Source organism: Haemaphysalis longicornis, unplaced genomic scaffold (genome assembly GCF_048455015.1).
Source record: "Haemaphysalis longicornis isolate Haplotype H1 unplaced genomic scaffold, Haemaphysalis longicornis Haplotype H1 scaffold_9, whole genome shotgun sequence".
Classification (NCBI taxonomy): Eukaryota; Metazoa; Arthropoda; class Arachnida; order Ixodida; family Ixodidae; genus Haemaphysalis; species Haemaphysalis longicornis.
The window spans coordinates 131,073,344-131,094,540 of record NW_027526460.1 but is presented as its reverse complement, the minus strand read 5'-3'; the positions used below and the strand labels follow the sequence as shown (position 1 = coordinate 131,094,540).

The 21,197-nt window shown below is 47.9% G+C and overlaps 1 protein-coding gene across 2 annotated transcripts in view; it reads left to right on the top strand.

The window, feature by feature from the left end:
• LOC144151374 (hydroxylysine kinase-like) overlaps positions 1–21,197 on the top strand; it is an 83,923-nt gene that overhangs the window by 55,064 nt on the left and 7,662 nt on the right. For both annotated transcript variants that reach the window (XM_077682407.1, XM_077682408.1), the window contains exons 5-6: positions 852–985; positions 11,685–11,862. In XM_077682407.1, coding sequence (XP_077538533.1) covers positions 852–985; positions 11,685–11,862 — 312 coding nt within the window. The remainder of the gene's footprint in view (positions 1–851; positions 986–11,684; positions 11,863–21,197) is intronic.

The following is a 21,197-nucleotide window of genomic DNA, read 5'->3' as shown; positions in this document are numbered from 1 at the left end:
ACCCCGAAAAGCTTTTTGAAGGTGGCAATCAAATGCATTCAGGTGGTAGAACACATAACGGGGGATTTTTGAGCCAAGTGTGAGCCCCATACATTGTACGGATAATTTGTAAACAATTTTTGAAGATCGCCTTTTTCAGCCGATGAACGCGACGCCGCAGCGAGCCGACCGCGGCTGACGCAACGGCGATCGCGGCTGACGCAACGGCGAAGGCGTCCCCTGATTCGCCCAGTCGCCGGCGAGGTCGGCCGCCGGCGGCGTCACTGTTATTGGCTTCCGGCTGCTCTCCCTCCTTCCTGCGTGATCCCGAGGCAAAGGCGGGTCCGCAGCGATTGACACGCGCCTAGGCGCAGGAATGTAGCTAGCGCAGAACGGAAGTCGAGCGTCGCGATGTCACATGGCTATTCCCAGTGTTTCCAGCTGCTTTGAAGGAAGCAGAGAGGGAGGATGAGTTGATCGGCAAGTGGGGAGAGGTGCATTCAATTGCTTCTGGCGCAGCTAATACTGAATGTAGATCAATAATTCCAACGGCATTGCATCGCTATATTGGTGCTACGCGACAATACAGGCGTTTTGTAACTTTTACAGAAGGCTTTTCTCGGTCCCTTTAAGGACGATTCTCTCTCTATCGCCTCAACATCACATACATGGTGAGGCTGGAGACCCTTGGACGTTGAGGTCGACTTCATGAGGTCAAAATATGCCGTAATTATTGTGCCCGCGTCATTTTTTTGCTAACAAATGTGGCCAGCCTTGCCCGAATGTCGACCCGTTTTGTTATTGAGTGGTCCTTTACAACAAACCTACAGGGGCTACTCATTTAAACGCGCGTTGCATCTTGCCACCTGTAGGTTCAATGGTGAAGGAGTGCGCCGTGCGGCTGTTCGCCTTCGTGCCGGGCTGCACTCTGGATCGACGTTCGCTGACCGACAAAATCTGCCTCACATGGGGTGCCCTCCTGGGTCGGCTGCATCGGACGCTGGAGGTGTAGTATACAGCCTTGCTTGTAACTTCTCGTTATTTGGCTGAATGAATGCCAAATACAGACCACCCGGTGGTGCGGCGACGTTTTTCGGCGTATCGAAGTAACCCCTGAACCATCTTTCACATTGAATCGTGCCTGAAATCTTTTAGACGAACGACACACGCTTTGTATACAGGGATTTAGTCATGAAGACCAGAATATTACTAGAAATGCATAGCTGCTCCAACTCATTGGACATCGACGTAAATAACGTTCTACTTGATGTTGTGGTTCAATCAACCGCGTTTATGCGTTTACACAGTGACTGGAACTCGATAATATGGAAGGTTTACGTCGTAACAGAATAATGCGATTGGAACACTTGTACATGCTCAGGACTGTGAGAGAAGGAGGAGGAGGAATAAACATTTAATTGAGCAGTCAATGTTGTTGGGTTGACCGCTAGGTGAGGGATCTCCTTAGTCCTGGAAGCCCTGGGTCTTGGCGGCCTGTCTCGCCCAGTCTACCAGATGTTGTTGGTGATCCGGGTTTGAGCTGGTCAACCGACCCTCCCACTGCTCAAATGAGGGATTTGGATTTGGGGCAAGGGATGGTGTGTGGCGGCACTCCCCTACCGCGTGGTAGAGAGTGCATGGCTCTATGCAGAATTTACAAGTGTATCATATGTGCACAATGTCGGATGCATTGAGCGTAGTAATGTACCATGTGCAAATGTGTTAGTTTAAAGCTGTCTGTAGATGACCGTGTTTTCGCGAGACATGTTTAGATGTGGAGGCGGGAAGGTTCTTCGTCCCAAGCGGTAGTGGGCCAGGATGTCACTGTACTTTTTGGGGATTATTTCTCGTGTTGGGCTTACGGAAGGACTGGCTGACATCCCAGAAGGAGGCGCCCGGTGTGTATGAGCTCGGGCTGTGGCATGAGCCGCCTCATTTCCTTCCAGTGATTAATGAGCCGGTGTCCATATGATGAAAATTTCGGGTAAATCAGGGTGAGCCGATAAACCTTTTGGTGCTGTTGATGAAACGCGTCCAATTCGGAAGTTTGGAGACGCTGTCTTGGAGTCTGATATGATGGTGACATGTTATTTGCCAGTGGTAGCTGCAAGCGCAATGGCTGCTGCTGCTTCTTCGGCGGTGTCTATGTCCTTGGTAGGTAATGAAGCAGAAGCTAGCTCCAGTCCAGTTCGCAGAGCTTGAACTCTTGCTTTGCGTCGTGTTTTGTTGTGGATCGGATGCATGTTTCTTGGTACCGCTGCGCCAGATGAATGCTTTGCTTAGCGTTATTGTGTTTCGGGACTTCGTAACCCAATTTTCATAGGGTGTGTCTTCCCGTCTTGGTGAGTGTTAGGTGTTCCAATTGGCTAGTTTTGGGGGCTTCAGCCAATTCCTCTCAAGTGTTGTGCAGGCCTAATTGAAATAATGTGTCTGTAGAAGCAGTGAGGGGTAAACAGAGAGAAAATTTGTAGGCTTTCCGGCTCAAAATATTACGTTTACCTTTTTCGTTATTTTTCAGGGCTAGATATGGCGTTCCATACGTAATTCTACTCGTTAATAATGCTTGCACAATTTTAATGGTCTCCTGTTCTTTGAGGCCATGTCGGCTTTTTGTGATACGGCGTATGAGATGTAGAACTTGATGAATTGGGGTTTGCAGTTTATGGAGCGTTGCCATGCCCACTTCGTCTTGCTGTAGCGTAAGTCCTAGTAGGCGGAGAGTTTGGACCTGTGGGATTGGAGCGTTGTTGATTTGAAGTTATATATCAGGAATTGGCGCCGGGGGTCGACGTCTGGTCCGTTTTTTTAAGGAGCAGTAATTCGGATTTATCTGGAGAGCCGTACAGGTCATGACGGCGAAGGTACTGTTCGGTGGTTTGAATTGCTTCTTGCAAGGCATCTTGCTGAGTGCCGGCAGAACCCGTGCGTGTCCATATTGTAATATCATCGGCGTAGATACGGTGACTGACGCCTGGGATATTATCCAATTGTGCTGGAAGGTCTTTCACTGCCAAACGGAAAAGTAGAGGTTATATGACAGAGCCCTGGGGTGTTCATTTCGATGGTGTCGGGAGTTTGTGTGTTCCGAGGTCCCCGATGCCAGTTGTCGCTGTGCGGTCTGTCAAGAAATTTCGCACAAGGTTGTATGTCCGCTCGCCGCAGAGGGTTGACTGTAGGCCTTCTAATATAGCATGGTATGTGACATTGTCGAAAGCCCCTTTGACGTCAAGAGACAATAAGGCGTTTTTGTGTTGCCTGCTTAGATTGTTCAGGATGTCTTCTTTGATTTGCACGAGTATATCTTGAGTAGAAAGGTGCGAGCAGAAGCCGTACATGCTGTGACGCCAGTGATCAATGTCTTCGGGGCAAGGGGAAAGCCTATTGTGCATCATATGTTCTTATAACTTGCCTACGCACGATGTCAGGGAAATCGGACGCAGGTTTGCGAAGTTTATGGGTTTTCCAGGGAATTAAGCGGAGACGATTCGTCGTAAGTAATCTTAAAAGAACCAAAAGGAGAATATAAATGATAAAAGCGAGCTTACGAAATAAAAAAAATGCGGATTCATACACCTCCTCTACAAAAGAAAGACAAAATAAAATAAAAAAATGCACTGAAAAGAACTACGGAAACACGTACAAAAATATCGTGAAAACGACCAACCGTGCATAATTGGCACGATAAGATGTTTAATATCTTCAAAATAGCGTAAATGGAGCTAATTAATTGAATGGAACTTGACAACAGAAAAGACAACAAAAAATATCAAATTTTAAAAGTGACATTACAAAAAAAAAAAAGCGGAGTTAACACATTTATTCGTTGATATATGAAACCAGCAATCTAGCTGAGCCATCTGCGCGCACAGTAATACAAGCAAAAAGAATTCTGAATTGCAAACACAGACAAATAATAAGTCGCCCGTCCCGCGATAATTATGCAGCTTTTTATGCTACGATGTATCGTGTAGTTTTTACAGACAATGATTAGCTTTTCTTAACTGCCGCGCAAATGTGCTATATTAATTCACAAAGCTCTTACTAAAACCTCGCAAATACTCACTGGCACTGAATTGCAATGAACGGTGGTGTTTGAATGTATTACGGTTGGTTTGTGTCGGACTTGCATGTTTACGATTTTCTAAGCCTGCCTTAAAACGCCGCATCTTAATATTGCATTTATGCGACAGATGCTTATGCAAGTCGCCACTCTTGAAATAATGTTGGGTGAGGAAGTGAGGGGTGTTTCAAGGGCACCGCGTGTAAATACACATCGACAGATATAACAAAATAAAAATACGGACGCGAAACCGCGGCAGAGAGTGCCAGAACCGACTGTGCTTCGCTCGTATGATTGCTGCTTAAAATTTGTACTTGCGCGCCTCATATTACTAAGTTAACCATAATAAAATTGTTGGTTATTGTCTTGTACCTGTCATTTTAAACCTGGCTGCTCGGTTCAATATGACTGCAAGCTGCGGAGACGCGCGTTTCTTCGCTTGGGCCAAGCTGCAGTGGAATAGTTGATGCGTAGGTGGCGAGCGCCGCGGTGCGGCGGAAGACGCGGCCACGCCCCCTTTTCAACTTACACTCTCTCCGGCCGATCGGGACGGTCGGAGCAAAATGCGCGCGTGGTGATCTCGGAGGCCATGGTTTGGCGGATATATCTGGTTATGCAATGATCCTTGTAATTGCCTATTTCTTTATTCCCGACCACTCTTTTTGGCACGCACGATAGTTCATCAGTCGCGACGACGGCGCCTGTGAAAAAAATCGAAAAACCTCGAAATTTTCATATCGTCGTGCAAAGTGTTTCCACCATTCATATGTACGGAGCACCTCTGTTAACTGGAATTAACTGCCACGTGCAGCTGCCGAAATCTTGGACGTTGTGGCTTTTTTGAGTGAGGAGGTGTTTGTTACAATGTTATTACTTAGCATGACTTGCGTGGGCAGTATTCATTTTTCCTTTGCAAGTAAAGGTCGTTATATAAATAAAAAATCATATAAAAAAATCTCGCTATATTCACGAAGTGAATGATGATGAGAGGGGCGAAGCTAAAATGCTTATTGGTGAAACCGCGGAACATTGTTATAGGTCTTCTTGACGGCGCGCACCATCTGAATGAGTGAAGGACATAAGGCGCGTTCGTAGCCATGCTCGCGTCTCGGTTTGTAGCGCAGTGGGAATTGCGCCACGTACCTCCCATCGTGGCCAGAGAGTCGTGGGATGGAAACCGGGTGCCGTCGCGTCAAGACCACCACTCCTCGCTCGCAAACCTTGAGACTTCCCACCGCTCCGTTGACAAGCCCGTCGACGACGTCGATGTTTGTGGTGATTATGTAGGGCTTGTTTAGGACGACGAGAATCTCCATGGGTAAGTTGGCGAATTCAGTGTGTGACATTTTAGCCACCTTGGCCGTCGCCTTCTGCAGAGCGTCTTGTGTTGCGTACCCCCGGTTGGTTGGTTGGTTGGTTGGAACCAAAAGTCAGTGGCGCGTACCCACTCTGGGGGATTGGCCAAGTCAGATCGGGGAAACTGGTCAAGAATTCAAACTAAGGGTAAAATAGAGCTGTGGAGTGTGAGGGAAGTGATGTTGGCAATTTTGAGGGAAAAAAAAAACTATAACATACTGAAGTAAAAACAGATACTACACGTACCAGAGAAAGAAAGTACGAAGTGTCTTTTAACAGGGTAGGCGACCGGATTGTGAAATAAAAGCGTGAAGGGCGCGACAAACATCCCCGTGGCAGAAACATAAACCCGATGCCCCAAATGACAGTAAATTCGATACAGACAAGGAAAGACCCAGGCGCCGGAGGGGAACCTCCAGGAATCGATTTCGGATAGAGGAGAACCGCCGGCAAGACAGCAGGAAATGTTCGATTGTCTCCTCCTCTTGACAAAACTCACATTGGGCCGAAGGCGCTATGCGTGCACGGTGAAGGTAGAAATTCAAATTGGGCACTCGGCAGCGAAAGCTGGTCAATGTGACCTCGCACAATCGCGACTGCACAACATCACTCTTCCACGCATACCGGAGGTGCTCAATTTCGGGGCATCCAGAGATACTGTCTGGGTGCAGGCTGTCCAACGAGCTATACCTGCGAAACCGGGATGAAACAACTTGGGCTATGGGGGGCACAGCATCAACCAGCGGTCCATTCAATGCCACACCCGCCAGATAATCAGCGGTTTCATTAAGGTGGATACCCCTGTGTCCTGGAACCCAGACCAGGCGGATTTCTTGTACATAGGGTGGTAGGAGCATCGAGAGCGTTCGGCTTAGAGGGGTAAATCTGGGATTAGATAGGGTGGAGCAGACTGAAAGCGAGTCCGTCACAATAATCACTTTCGAATGGTCTTCATTGAGTTTTCTAATAGCAAGGGCAATCGCCAAAAATTCTGCCAAGAATATTGTTGTAAAATTGGGTAGCCGCAAAGAAAATGCCCAGTCAAGTGCAGGTGAAAAGATACCAATACCAGCCTTTCTTTCCTGAACAGACGCATCTGTGGCTACAACCACATGGGTTGGAAACTTCTCTAAATGGGTGATTAGAAGACCAGCTATAGTCTTCTCCGGCAGATATTTGGAATTGGAGGGGAAAATATTATCAAAATCAATTTCCACCATCGCATTTCGAGGTTCAAAGGAAGGAATCGAGAGAATGTTGACGTTTAATGGGGCTAATAGAGACTGTACAAACACCACCTGCGGGCGTTTGTACCTGGGCCATGGTTGAGCGAAAAAAGGCGTTGGGGAGTGAACGAAGACCATTTGCGACCTTGAAATAGGCAATTCCATTACTCGAAGGTATGCCTCTACTGTCAACACTTTGAATCGGGGAATCAGGGGAAGGATGCGAGCCTCCCAGTACAATACCCGAATAGGGACGTACTTCGGTAAACCCAAACACAAGCGCAAAGCTTGTCGTTCTAGTGTAATCAATGGACGTAGCTTATAAAACGGATAACTTGAAAAAAGGATGGATCCGAATTCTAGAATAGGTCGAACGTATAGGCGGTAGAGCATGAGGAGAATGTCTCTACGCATACCCGACTTCTTGTTGCAAAATCTTTTTAACAGTGAAACCGCCCTCCCCGCTTTGGCTGCAGTATAATCAATATCAGGACGCCAGTTTAGATTGTTCTCATATATCACACCTAGATATTTCAGGGAAGTAACTTGTGGAATTATTTTCTGTCGGTATGTCAGACAAATGGAAACAGGGTCTTGAACCGGGAATGCCAGGAGGGCACACTTTCCGACGTTTAAGGATAGGCAGAGCCCGTCTAGCCACGATCCTAAGATCGAGAGGTACAGCTGCAGGGACTGGTGCAAAGAATGTATATTCCTTGACGATGCGAAAAAGGCTAAATCATCAGCATACAAATATGATTGAATTCCCGCTATAACGGGCACCTCGCTCAGCAACACATTAAATAACACCGGAGACAGGACGGATCCTTGTGGTAGACCTCGCGATTGACTGTAACTCGAGGAGGTGACTCCGTGCTGGGCAATAAAGAATTTGCGGCCTGTTAAAAACAACCTGACCCAGGAAATAATATATTCCGGGAAAGATAAGCGCACCATCTTTTCTAAAAGTATGCCATGTTCAACGCAATCGTACGCTTTGGCCACATCCAATGTCACCAGTGCTGCGACCTCTTTAGAACGTCGAGCCAGATGAAGGCGGCTCTCTAGGTCTATGTGCGCCGACCATATCGAACAGCCTGGCCTAAATCCCACCTGCCGAGGGCTCAATATGTTACAACTGGTTAAAAACTTCTCAATTCTGGACAATAAAATTCTTTCAATAATTTTGACAAGGTTAGACGTTAAGCTTATCGGTCTTATGTTATCCAGTGCATATCCTAATCCGGGTTTCTTAGGCAAGGGGATAATTTTAGACAGCCGCCAATCCAAAGGGATCCAGGAGGCACACAAAGAGTGGTTGACAATAAGCAGGAGGTCTTCGGGTGACTCACCGAACAACACCTTTATCATTGGAACTGTAATTCCATCTGGGCCTGGTGCTGCATCAGGTACACGCTGCAACACGTCATATAACTCACCCCTTGTAACCTCCTCAAAATTTACAGCCGAGCTCAGTAAAGGAGAGTCAGTCACCTGGGGGGCCAGTACAGAATATTGAGATGTGAACCGAGCCTGCAGTCCTAAAGCCAATTTTTCAAGAAGAATTTTTAAGGCAGTTGGCGTATGAATGAACGAGTCAAGGTTTGATGCAGTAACGCCGTTTTTCCTTATCCGCAAGAAGCTGAAGAGCGCCCGCCTATTACAAGCTTCTGAGAGAATAGAGAATCGGTTTGTGTTGTACATCTCTTTTGCCCGTGATATTGTGCGTTTAAACACAGCTCGAAAATACTTAAAGTTGCTCCAATTACTAGGACACTGATTATACCGCAATTTTTTCCACGCTGCTTTTCTTCGACGGTAGTCCCTCGTACATTCATCATTCCACCATGGACTGCAAGGCTTCCCTTGCACCGAAGTAATAGGAAATTTAGCTCGCGTGGCCGAATCCTGTATCAATGATACTAGCTCCTTCGCGCGACATTCATTATCTTGGGTGGGTATCGAAGGCAGGGCTGAACGCATAAGGTTTCCAAACCGAGGCATATTTACAAAGGAGCGTGCCCTGCGGATAACGTTTTTCCTTACACTAATATCAAAAACCACGGGTAGATGATCGCTAGATGTTGCGCAGTCTACCGTAGACCAAGCAGAAACCAGACCCGGTTCTGCAAACGCCAAGTCTAATGCCGACTTACTTTGGTCGCGTAGGTATGTAGCAACTCTGGAGTTCATACAGGAGAGAGAGTGGTCGCTAGCCCAATCCCATAAGCGCCTTCCGCAAGCATCAGTACGGAACCCCCAGTCAACATGATGGGAATTAAAATCCCCTGCTAATATGACGTGACTTTTACAAGCAGCCAAAGCTGCATCTAGTGAACCGGTCGATGTCACCCCATATGGGAAGTATGCATTTACAAGAGAGAATGAAACATTTCCTGGCAATTCAAAGTCAACTGCAAGAATTTCACTCTCAGATGAAAGTGAAACAAAGGACATGTGTGCACTATGGCAGAATTTTAGCGATACTAAAATCAATAACCCTCCACCTCTACCTTGCCTGTCCAAACGAAAGGAGCGGAAATTTGGAATGAAAAATGATTTCTGGGGAGAAAGCCAAGTTTCTTGAAGTAGGATAACATCAGGGTGGTATTGTGCCACAAGCCAATTAAGATCAGGAGAAGCAGAGAAAACTGAGCGGCAATTCCATTGAAGTACTCGTATACTTGCCATTGTTAGCCAAGCTGCGCCGATGATATGGCCTGTTGTAGTATGTCATGAGGCTGATTGGTAGACTGTGCCGAATTTTTTGTATTTTCATTATTTTTATTATTCTTTGGTTTGGGAACTTTACTGGCCTCCTCCGCGGTGGGGGACAGCCTGCGCTTTTGTGCCAGTGGGGTGGACTGGCCTACCTCCATCTCTTCCGAGTCCTCAACCCTAGCGGACGGCATATCTGGATGCAAAGGAAACTGTCCTTCTACCTCATTGGCTGCCGCCTCGTCATTAGAAGAAGAAGACATGTGTGCATGAGGAGATAGCTGGAAACCCCCAGGGGTCCCCAGGAGTGCATTCGTAGGCGGTAATGGGGCCAAATGGGCCGACGTTGTGGAAGATGGTGAGGCTGCTGCTAGGCCGCGACTATTCAGTGATGATGCAACGCCTGCAGGCGGAATAGGAAAGCCCGAGGAACTCGCCGAGAACATTTGCAGGAACTCTGCCATTTTCTGAGTCATAGCTTGCATTTGACTCATACACTCGGACAAGGAACTTACCAGTGGCTGTACAATAGAAGTCATGGAGTTGACTACCGAAGTATTTATCATGTTGGAAATTGACTTTTCGCTGCCAGCATCTTGACGGGAGGCCACACTAGCATAACCACGTGCCCTTTCTTTGACCACCGCTACCGCTTCACCACGCGAACACCTTCTCTTCTCAATAACTTCCAACACACTGACTTCCTGGGCACGAGTTGGACAGTTAGAGTAATCCGCAGGGTGAGATCCCTGACAAAGGCAACATCGAGGTTCAGCTGCTTCGCACTCCGAGGCAGCATGAGCTTCTCCACACGACACACATCGGGAGTTTGATTTACAACCTCTGGTGCTATGGCCGTATCTCCAGCATTTGTGGCATTGGAACGGCCGCGGCTGAAGAGGTTCCACCCGAAACAGCAAAGGCCATGCTTTAATCTCAGAAGGGCAAGAGATACCCGCGAAAGTCACGATAACGGATTCTGTGGGTACCTTCCTGTCGTTGACCGTACTGCTGCATCGTAATACTGAAACGGCGCCTGCTGCTGCAAAGCTGTTCAGCACCTCCGGTGGACTCAAGTCCTTGCTCACTCCCCCTACAATACCTTTTGAACATGCAAGATGAGGAGGAATAAACGCTCTCACCGGCACCGAGGAGAAATGCGAACAGGCCAGAAGGTCCATGACGCAGGCCGCGTCAGATGACCGGCAGAGTATGCCACCCCTGCCGAACGGTCTCACCTCCGAGATCTTTCTTGAGCTCGCAGGTGACGAACGACAACCTCTTTTTCTTCCTCTCCTCCTTGTTGGGTAGCAACGAACGCGTTGGACGTTTTGAAATGTTTGGTTGGCCAATCCCTAGGGGGATCCTGCCACAAGCAGCGAGGGACGGGACAGGGCCCGAGCAAGAGGAGCTTCGCCCCTAATTGTGTTGTTGCTTGGCCCAACTTGTGCAATGTCTAGTGTGTTAGAGTAAAGATAAAATGGGTCATTGCTTGCACCAACTTATGAAACGCAGCTTCCTTCACTAAGGAGCTGTTTGATTCTGCGTATTTTTGATGTAACTTTCGCAGTGTCTATCCTCTTTGCATAAAGAGTCCGTGTTATTGTATTGTGCTCGCTGTATAATTTTGAAATAATTTTGTGATCACCCACTATTTGTAATGCTCTTAGGCCCTGTGGATAGTAAAAATAAATAAATAAATAAATAAATAAATAAATAAATAAATAAATAAATAAATAAATAAATAAATAAATAAATAAATAAATAAATAAATCCGATCCACTGAATGTGAAAGCTGTCGGAAGCGCAGAGCAGTAATTCGCCATAATGGGCTGTAGCCCCATTATCCGCTCACTGCTACCACCCAATGCAATTCAAACTTCCCGGCTTCGCAGTGCTCGCTTGTCCCCTGCCTGAAACTGCACCAGCGAAAGTTCTGTTCGTTTTGTGCTCGCTTTTCCTCCAGCACGTGCCGGCGTTGCATTGCCACTTTTTTTCGCTTATATCGTAAAAACCAACCCAACGAACGTTACTAACTAAATGAACCGGGTGCTGCCGGTTAATTATGTATATTTTGCCTCAAAAGTACCCGCAGTTTCTTTGCGCTAAACAAATAGGAGATGTATGACAAGCGCCAGCGGTTCACGAGTTTCCAACAATTATGACTATATAAACTGCTTGGCTTTCGAAGCCTCTGGTTTACGCCGCGACGACAGCCGCTACGACGGAACGCCGTGCGGCTGTACTGGGGTCCAGCGAGCGAGTTACGACGACAAGGCGAGCCCCTAAAGTGCTCTGCACTTAATAAATAAATAAATGAATGAGCGCGCTTTGTGGCTTGACAGGGCGCCGACAAGTATCCCGCATTGCTCAAGCGCTACACCGCCTGGAGTCTCTGGAGCGTTCCCGAGCTAGTCCCCTTGGTGGACGTCGTGGTGGACATCATAGAGGACCGGCAGATCGTGCGGGACGTGCTCACGCAGTTTGCCGAGTTGGAGCAAGAGCTGCGCTCTTTGCCCGTGGGTAAGACGAGAGAACTAGACGGCTGCGTTCACCGGCTGACCACGCAATCGCCTGTTTCTGACTGCCTACCGGCAATTTCAGTTGGACCGAAGAAAAAATTGCGCTAAATTAATTTCCGTTGAAATCCACGTAAACGGACGAGTTTTTCAATCGGGCTATCTTAGAGCGTACTACCTTACAGCGAAGTGCATGCCGTTTCCACTGAGAGTTACGGTACTGTATTATCGAAAATTCAACAGATTCTCAGGCAGCCAGCTTAGACTTTACGTGCAAACGGTCTCCGAGAAATGAAACTGTAAAGCATTGGTATAGATCGTACAACCTACTACTTATTTGTCTGTATCATTTTGTTACCATTCTGTTTGCAGTTTGGTGTGTGCGGGCTAGAATAGGCTTGGTAAATCTCTTAAAGGAGTAGTGACACGAAATTTCTCGCTTTCAGTTTTTATGCTGTAAAGAATACCTATTGGTCCAGTAATTACGAAAATCGAACCGAAAGCCGTCAGCCGCCAACACAGAATTAATTATAGCACGTTTATTGCAACAAATTTCAAATTTGGTCGCCGCGCGGGAAAATGGCCGTTCGAAGGCCAACCTGCAAGCGGGCCAGCCTTACGTCACGGTCTCACCCGTGACGTCAGGGACGTTTTTATTTCCTCCATGCGTTCGCCGCATCGTCTGCTACGATTTCACATGGTCCGCTACTCGCCCGCGCAGTCGACATGTCGTCTCTGAATCGTCAGACTCGGATGAGTCACTGCCACCCGACAGACAGAATAACTTTATTTGGCCAGGCGATTAGGCCGGCGATGTCTTCGCCGTCGTCCGTTTTTTAATATCACTGCGGCTCGAACCGGCGCAGACCGTGATAGCAACAGCTTGTCGCCACTCTTCTAATCAATCTGATCACGAAAAAGAAGCTTCACATGCGAGAAAGTAGATGTTAGTGTGTTGAAAATTGCGCTAGGAGTTGTATCAGCGCTGAATTTAAAAGTGGCGTTCACATATTTGCCGCGATGGTAAGCCTCAGGGTGTCGAACCGGAACCGGAACCGAACCGAAAACCGGAACCGAACCCGAATTTTTGCCCGGAACCGGAACTGAACCGGAACAATATTCTTTCCGCCATTTTGGAACTGAACCCGAACCGGAACGAATCGAAGGAACCGTTCCGAACCAGTTCCGGGGCCTCAAAAATATGATTTCTAGTTTTCCATTTCGGTCCCTACCTTTGCCACCCGCCAGACAGGACCATGAAATATTTCGCATAGTCTGCAGTTCCCAAGGCCCATCAGGTTCTCTTCTTACTATTGCCCTCAATTTAATGTAAAGTTGTCCGTATATACTATCAGTTTGCGTTAGGTACTGCCCATCTCTCCCAATCCTCTTTTACATATAGCATAACTTAAGTTAGAACGCATATTCCGAGGCAACATATCATGGAATACTTTTCATGGTTTCTACCTGCATGGTATTTAAAATCGTGTAAAGTTTTTAATGTGTTGTTAATACGCATGCATCCCTGTCCGCCAGTGAAGGCCTTCAGGGACACCATCAACAATAAATCCATATATTCCATCTATTTTAGTTGGAATGGGCAGTTGTATACAAACAGCACTGAGACACAAACACTCGTAGTTCTCAAAATTAACTTCACTTGTGCTGGTATGCAGTGCCGTTGTGTCATTTAGTTACTGCTCTAAGAGAACATGAGATATAAAAAATGGGGGCTTCTAATTTCCACTTTTAAACTATATTTCATAGCATTTTCATGTTATCTTGAATCTGCTCAGACTTAAACTTTAAAGACGGATGGATCTAAGTCGATTAATGCGGGTTAGCGGGTAGACTGGGGTGGATTAGTTAGGTGAGTGAATGAGCTAATGTGGATTAGTTGGACTGGTGTGTTGATTAATTTGGATTCCAGGAACTAGCGAGTCAGTTAAGGCAGATTAGACGGTGGGACCACACATGATATCTTTGGGGTCTTTGGCATTTGGAAATTTTGCAGCATTCTCCTTCTCGACCAATCACGAAATTTTGTCAAGCACAAAGTAGCCGCAAAGTTATGTGACGACCACCTAAACGCTATAAAAATTCTTTCTTTATGCCCGTATTGCGCTGTTATGTTGTTTCTATATTAAAATTACCATCTCGCACTAAAGTTAATAACTAATTGTCTAATGCATATTTTATATTCATCAAAGGGTTTTCAAAACGTGTATATATATGAGGTGCGACAGTTGGAAAGAAACTAAACTGAAAGAAAAAAAGAGAGAAACGATCAACTGGTTTGATGCAAGAGTCGTCCGATAGCATTCTTCGATACCTTCTCTTTCTTTGTGCTGCCGTTCTGCAGCCTCCCACAGGTGTAGCATCTCAACCCCCGAACACAGCCCCCTTCAAGCTAAGGAAGCGGCGCCAAAACTCATAACAGAGTCCTAGCAGGCGTGGCCCAACTTTGCCAACGATCGATTGCATCTTAGAGCACTTCCAATGATCAATCGGAGACCAGCAACGAGACAGTCGCGATTGTATGGGCACCAGCTCATACTGGCATATCCGGCAAACAAGATCACCAACCTCGTGGCTCGAGATTTGACCCGCATAGCCATCTGATGAAGCCGGGCCCGAGTGCATGCATCCTGCAGTTACAGGCCAGGAAGTTACTCAGAACTATAGCCTCTTCCGTAGAACGTATTCCTCCCAGCACAAATCGCTACCGTATAACCAGGAAAGATTACTCCGCGCCCTGCGGGCATACCCCTTCCCACACACCACCAGACTCCACCTCTTTGACGGGACACAGCTCTCTCAATATCGTCGCTTGTGTGGAGAGCCTGGGAACCTCATACACATAGTAGGCGCCTGCGACAAGTGTATACCGTAGATCCACCCAACCTCCACGTTTCCATTGAGATTTGGGAGACAGCCATGACCAGCTCCGGCCTTCAAGATCAGTTGCTCTTGATGGAAACGGCTGTCGATTCAGCCCCCTCGAATGAGGACGCCTCTCTGAACCTTTGCCTCAATTTAATTAAACTTCATTTTCTCTCTCTCTCTCTCTCTACAAGTGATCATTACTGCTGCTTGTGGCTTCACTTGGCTATTATCTCTCCTAGAGCCCAATCGCTGTCTCCGGTCGCTGAAGGGCCATTAGAAAGTTCATATCTCCGGTGGTTCCCTATCCAATGCCGTCCTATACACGCCGTCCAATGAGCCTTTATAGCCGTTCTTTCTTTCCAACAGCTCTGTTAGCAGATAAACGATAAGCAGAAAGAAATTGCTTTAAATTCCACCTGCAACGCTTGGCAGTCAGAAATTAACGCCGACGCCGGACTGTTTCTACTTCTAGCACTGCTAATCCTTTCGTGTTAGAGCTAAAGCGCCGTTGAAACTTGGGGTAGATGAAAAGCGTAGCAGACCAACCGATTTATTTACAATGCATATTTTTTGCCTCATTGTGCTAAAATAGGGGTGCGTGCGTGTGTGCGTGCGTGCGTAATATTTGATCGGCGGGCGCGTACCATCTCCTGCCCGCCAGAGACCGCCCGTTTGCCAGTAAACTACCTGCCCGCTTGCCCGCCTGCCTGCCTGCCTGCCTGCCTGCCAGGCAGAACATTCTGGTGAGGATGCATGATTTGGGGACGAGGGGCGGCCCGTAACGAGCTGCCGGAGAGGGGGGAGGGGGGGAGACGCAAAATTTCCCACCACGGCGACACTCCAGGGTACCAAAAACGATTGTGGATTGTCGGGTCGTCTGCTTAGTAAGTCGAGGCAAAAGGCTGCCTGCAGGGAGGCTGCTCATTGCCAGAAGATTCTGGTTAGGATGCACTGATGGGGGAGGCGTTGGAGCCACCGGAGCGCTGCCCGCTGGCCAGGAGGGTACATGTTCGCCTTCGAGAAGACTGAGGCGAGGACTCATTATTTGGAGACGATATGCGGCCAGTCACCGGTCGGCGAAGAGAGTGGATCACAGGGCGGTACAGCGGTGGCTATGAAGAGCTATGCGTTAGAGCGCAGCCCTTAAGCGCCCGCTCCTGTGGTTTCGCGTAGTTTCTCAGCGTCGGCCTCGTTGTAACCGAGAGAACGAAGACGCCACCGAAGATAGAGCGAGCAGGAAAGCGGAGGACGAAAGTATGGCGAAAGTGGGAGGGGAGGGCGAAATTTCCAGACCGCGCGAGACATGCTCCACGGCAGCAATGCCTTACGAGATAACGACCGAGTATACCGCATGCCGTCGTGCATTTGTTGTGGACGCGATCACTTCCTAAGACACAGCAGCTATGAGCCGTCGCCGAGAAGACTGCAGTTCACGCTGCGCTCAAATTTCGCATTAGCGACTACCGTAATTGTCTGCCATATTTCTTGTTTCCTCAAGAAAACAACTGTGGTGTATGAAATTCCCGTGGTATAAGCCAAGTATAAAATAAAATTAAATCATGAAAATGAACGAACTTAAATTAATAAAGGTAAACTTGCGGCCATAAAGAGCAATGCTTTCACATTCATACAAATAGTGTCCTTAAGTGACCCAACGAATGTTTTGTTTAGCTTCAGTTATTGTTGTAATCGTTGACCTATCTGTCATGATTTGGCCCGCATTCGGGAACGTGGGAGGGTCGTAGTACCCTCCACCCGAGGGACGACCCGCAGCGTGCTGGTGGTCACGGTGACTGACCGCGAGCGGCTCTGTTCGTCGGTGTTTATTCGCCATCCGTGCACAATGTTGCTTTCACGCCGAGCCTGGCAGGGCCACCGAACTTAGCGGCCAACGAAAATTGGGGAGGGGGCGCGGGCGCCACATACTCGTCAAACTACCATAGAAAACGTTTTGCAGTAGCTTGTACAGTTAAAGGAGCTATTGAAGACTTTAGATAAACTCGCCGCGGTGGCTCAGTGGCTAAAGCGTTGCGTTGCTGAGCACACAGACGCGGGTTAGATTCCCAGCCGCGGCGGCCGCTTTTTTGATGGACGCAAAAAGCGAAAATGTCCGTGTGTACGAGATTTCGGCGGACGTTAAAGATCCCCAGGTGGTCAAAATTAATCCGGAGCCCTCCACTACGGCCCACCTCATCGTCTGCGTTGCGTCGGCGCGTTAAACCCTACAATAAATAAATAAATAAATAAATAAATAAATAAATAAATAAATAAATCAACACTTTCGATAAACGCTTTCACCCTTCTGCGCATCTAGAAGCACTGCGAGAACTATAGCAATTGCCCGCACAGAGAAACAGTGCGTGATTTCCTAGTCGCTGCGGATGCAGCTTCCGTTTCTGCTTCGCTTTTGTGGCTTTCTTTTTACAGCAAAGCTGTAAATGGCTAGGATCCAGCAGATCGCCTCCGGTCCCAGAGCGATGTAGACAGGAATCGCTAGCGAGCGTAGCGCCACGTTGCGGAGCCCATTCAAATCCCCGGAATCATAAAACTGCGCGCCACACCCCCGGGGCATGAAAAAAAAATCATACAAAATAAAAAGGTCCTAGGGCCTTCATAGAGCATGCGCCGTGATTACCATTCCCGCGCTATAATAAATTTCTACCCACGATTCCTGTGTGTTTTGTTGCGTAAGCTACACTGGCCGAGGTTGAGCAGTTTCGCGTGTGCCGTGAAGGGCCGTTCTGCGCAAGCGTGAGGGGCATTGGATTTGATTCGATTCGATTGGCTTGGCTTGGCTTGGATTGGATTTGAATTGGATTGGATCGAAGTGGATTGTGTTGGATTGTGTTGCGTCATAGTCACGGCAGACGCACTGGCGCCGGCGCGTGCCCAGGTGTGCGCCTCAATTGCGCAGTAGCCAAGACTGACGCTGCGTCGGAGCCGCTTGATAGCCGTTTCACGTGGCTCCTGAAGAGCCGTGCTGAACATGCGCGAGGAGCAGTGACTGGACAGGACTGGACTTTCAGTTAATAACCAGGAACAATGCTCAATCACAAATTACCAACAAACGTGTTTTGCTTCGTGCACCCCTTGGACTACGACCCAGTCAAACCTCACGTTGAGGCTCGGCACCGCAGCTTTGCTGGCCATCCCTCTTCACGGGGTGGAAGGGCTCTGAATTTTTAAAGTGGCTATGAAATGCATTCTATTCTGCAACTTAAGGAAACCCGGCAAATAGCCGCTACACCGCTGTAATGATGTCATTCAGCGGTCGAAGAACGCCAAGACCGGGAAGGAGAGAAAAATATTTTAAGCAAATTTCTAAGTTATCTGATGAGGAGAGAACAGTAATTTTTGGCTGAGGCCATTTGGGACCCTTAATCTAAGTACAGGATGTGTTGGTTGACTGCTTCCTGTAAGCATTTAGAAAAAAGTTGAAAAATGTGTTGCAGGGTCGCTTTAGTTTGGTCAAGGCAAAATATTTCCACAAAGAAACATTCATTATGACTTGGTTTTATGCCGCCTTGATAAGGAAACGAAAAACGGGCACAAGAAAATTAACAGAAAAAAACACGCCTGCTTTTTTCTTCGAACCCGTTTGAACCCGTTTGAACCGGTTCGAACCGGTTCGAACCGGAGCGGAATGGTGCTCAAGAACTGAACCCGAACCGAACCCGAAAGGCTTGAACCCGAACCCGAACCGAACCCGAAAAAAGTCCGGTTCGACACCCTGGTAAGCCTACGCTGACCGGAAGCGGAGGTTCGGCGCTCCGACCCAGCACTGCCGGCACCACGGTGCGGCGAGCGGCCGAAAGATGGCGCCACCTGCGCGCTAGAATAAAAACAGGCCGCGGCAGATGTCTTGGTCGCCGATCGCTGGAACGGAAATTATTGCCAAAATAAAGCTTCATATGCGAAAAAGGGGATGATAGGGTGGTGAAAAGTTGTGTAAGGGATGGTCATTCGGAGTTGTACAGATACCGGCGAACAAATAGTCGCCACGATACTAAGTTCCCAACACCCAAGGTGACCCGTGCAACCCCGAGCCCGCTGGCTTGGGCGACAGTTCTTGCGGCCGCCGGCGCGCACGAACTCAGTCCACGTTTAGCGCTGCATGTCGTCGCGTGGAAAATAATGCATCTTGGCGTCGTCGTCGATTTGCTCGGACAGGCTTCCACGAGCAGTACTTCGCATACCGCGAGCTTGCCATAGCACAACTTGGGCGAGCTCGGCGACGCGCACCGCCACGTCGCCGCGGTGCCCGTCGACATCGCGCAGTTTTCGGCACCAGTGCCGAACACCATGCGGCGGCAACGAACTGAAGAGCAAAGACGCCGAACACGCAACGTTTACAAGCATTGCTTACACAGCTACGCCCACGTCTCCTGCCCAAACGAATACCACCGACAACAGCAGCGCAGTATATCGTTTCCGGTTCTGAAAACGTCTATATGACGTCACCCTGAACCGGCCATACACGCAGGCCAATGTTTCGTCACGCCGAAAGCGATTTCGCTAGTGCTGCCGATTTGTGGAAGCTCGCGGCCTGGACAATCAAAATCGATTTTAGATGTGATTCCGGCCTCGGATCGCTGCAAAAATTTCTGTGAGGCATCTGAACAAACTACTGAAGCCAATTATATCATTTTTTAGGTATCAAAATTTGGTGTCAGTACTCCTTTAACGCTTGCTAGGACGCAGGAGGTGATACAGTACGAATTCATATACTTAGCTACCCTTTCTCCTGACACTTTTCACGGGAGCTTGTGAAGCGGACTACGCTACCCTGAGCACTAACGAGACGGCAGCCGGTCATGTGGCATAGCTCCATGGACAGTTGCACAAACCGAATCGTGATATCGGGATGAAAGGTACCCAAAATAAGATGATCGCTGCTCAATATCAAAGCTACGTAGAATGAAACATTTACTGAGCACATAGGGTGAGCCGCACGGTCGAGCCGGGCGGGAGTCGACGACGACGACGACGACAAAGCCGCTAGTCCCTGAGGTGGCGTCACACGCAGCCTTGCCAGTGTTCGCGCTCGTGACATCCGTTTCCAGATATCTACCAGGAACAACAACAACAACAACATCTACCACACCGGTACTTTCTGTGCGCACCCAGTACCATTTACTGGTTTGCTTGGAACACTTATTCTGTTCTTTAGGACAGCAGCTAAAGGAACCCGCTTTTCGGTCTCAGTATAGCCTAGCCCTTTACGGCGCAGCCCACACAAACGTGTGGGTCAACAAATTCGTTTACTAAGTGGCACTTGTTTCGGTTTCGGTTTCACAGTCCTGGGTAGTCGCTGCGAACGTTTCCGAGACTTTATTGGTTTTGGTAGTTCACTCATTTCGCCACCAGGGGGCGAGATATCGCACATGAGAACGGCGCACGAGCCGGCGTGATCATGCTACCCGCCTCCAAGATGCAAACTAATATTTGTTCTTGCTTTTCTCGTATTTTCTGGATAACAAGCATGATAAACGAATTGTGGGACTTGAAACAACACGATCGGTTAAAAAATACACCCGTTCCCTTCGTCTGCGTTCCGTCATCATGCTTGAAAAATGCACTCACACATTTGTGTGGGCTGGGCTTTCGTCGTCACGAAAATTTTGCTGGGCGGTACAGGGCGGCGGTCTCGTCCACTGCAGCGCTAGCGATAAATTTTTCTCGCTTCCTTGTGGAGTTATTTATTCGCGGTTTTGTGGTGGCTCGTTGGTGATGTTTTCTTGCGTCTTTAACTTTAGCTAGTTCAGTAATTACTTATGATAATATCAAATATAATTATTATTTATATTAATTAAAGCTTCAGTATTTTTTATTATCACAAAAACTTATAACTAATACAAGTACTCCCGAAAACCATATAACACTTATAAATAATACTTGAAAATGCAATTTTTCTGCGCCTCATGCCGTTTTTAAGGTATTCTTACTGCCTGCAGATCATACGAATATAAGCCCAGGCCACACATGTGTGGGTTTGTTTTCTGTGTGAAATACCCTGAGCTTTCTATTTTCACTTGTCGAAGCATCGTTAGGCAGGGGTAAATATACAAAATTTCATTGCATCTGGCAATTTTTTCTAAAAACTTTTTTTTTGGGCAGGAAAGGGCTAGGAGAGAACGGCGGGGTTTGGATGGAATGGTCTAGGTTCGAGCTCTAGCAATGCTATGTTGTTCCCCAACACCCGTGCTTTGTTTTAGCTGTGTAATGTAATCTTAAGTATGTCCTGTTCTATCTTTTTGTAAGTAACGGTTGTTTGGTGTCTTTAGCTCTGTTTAAGAGCGGGGCGCAGTATATTGTCACGTAGCCAAGGATGACGCAGCTCACAACAAAGTGACGCAGCAGTCAACAAAGTGACGCGCGGAAGCAAGTGTCGGTGAATCGAATGCCCCAGCATTTGCCCTGCGAGCATTTATCTTTCTGCGCGGGTATTATTGA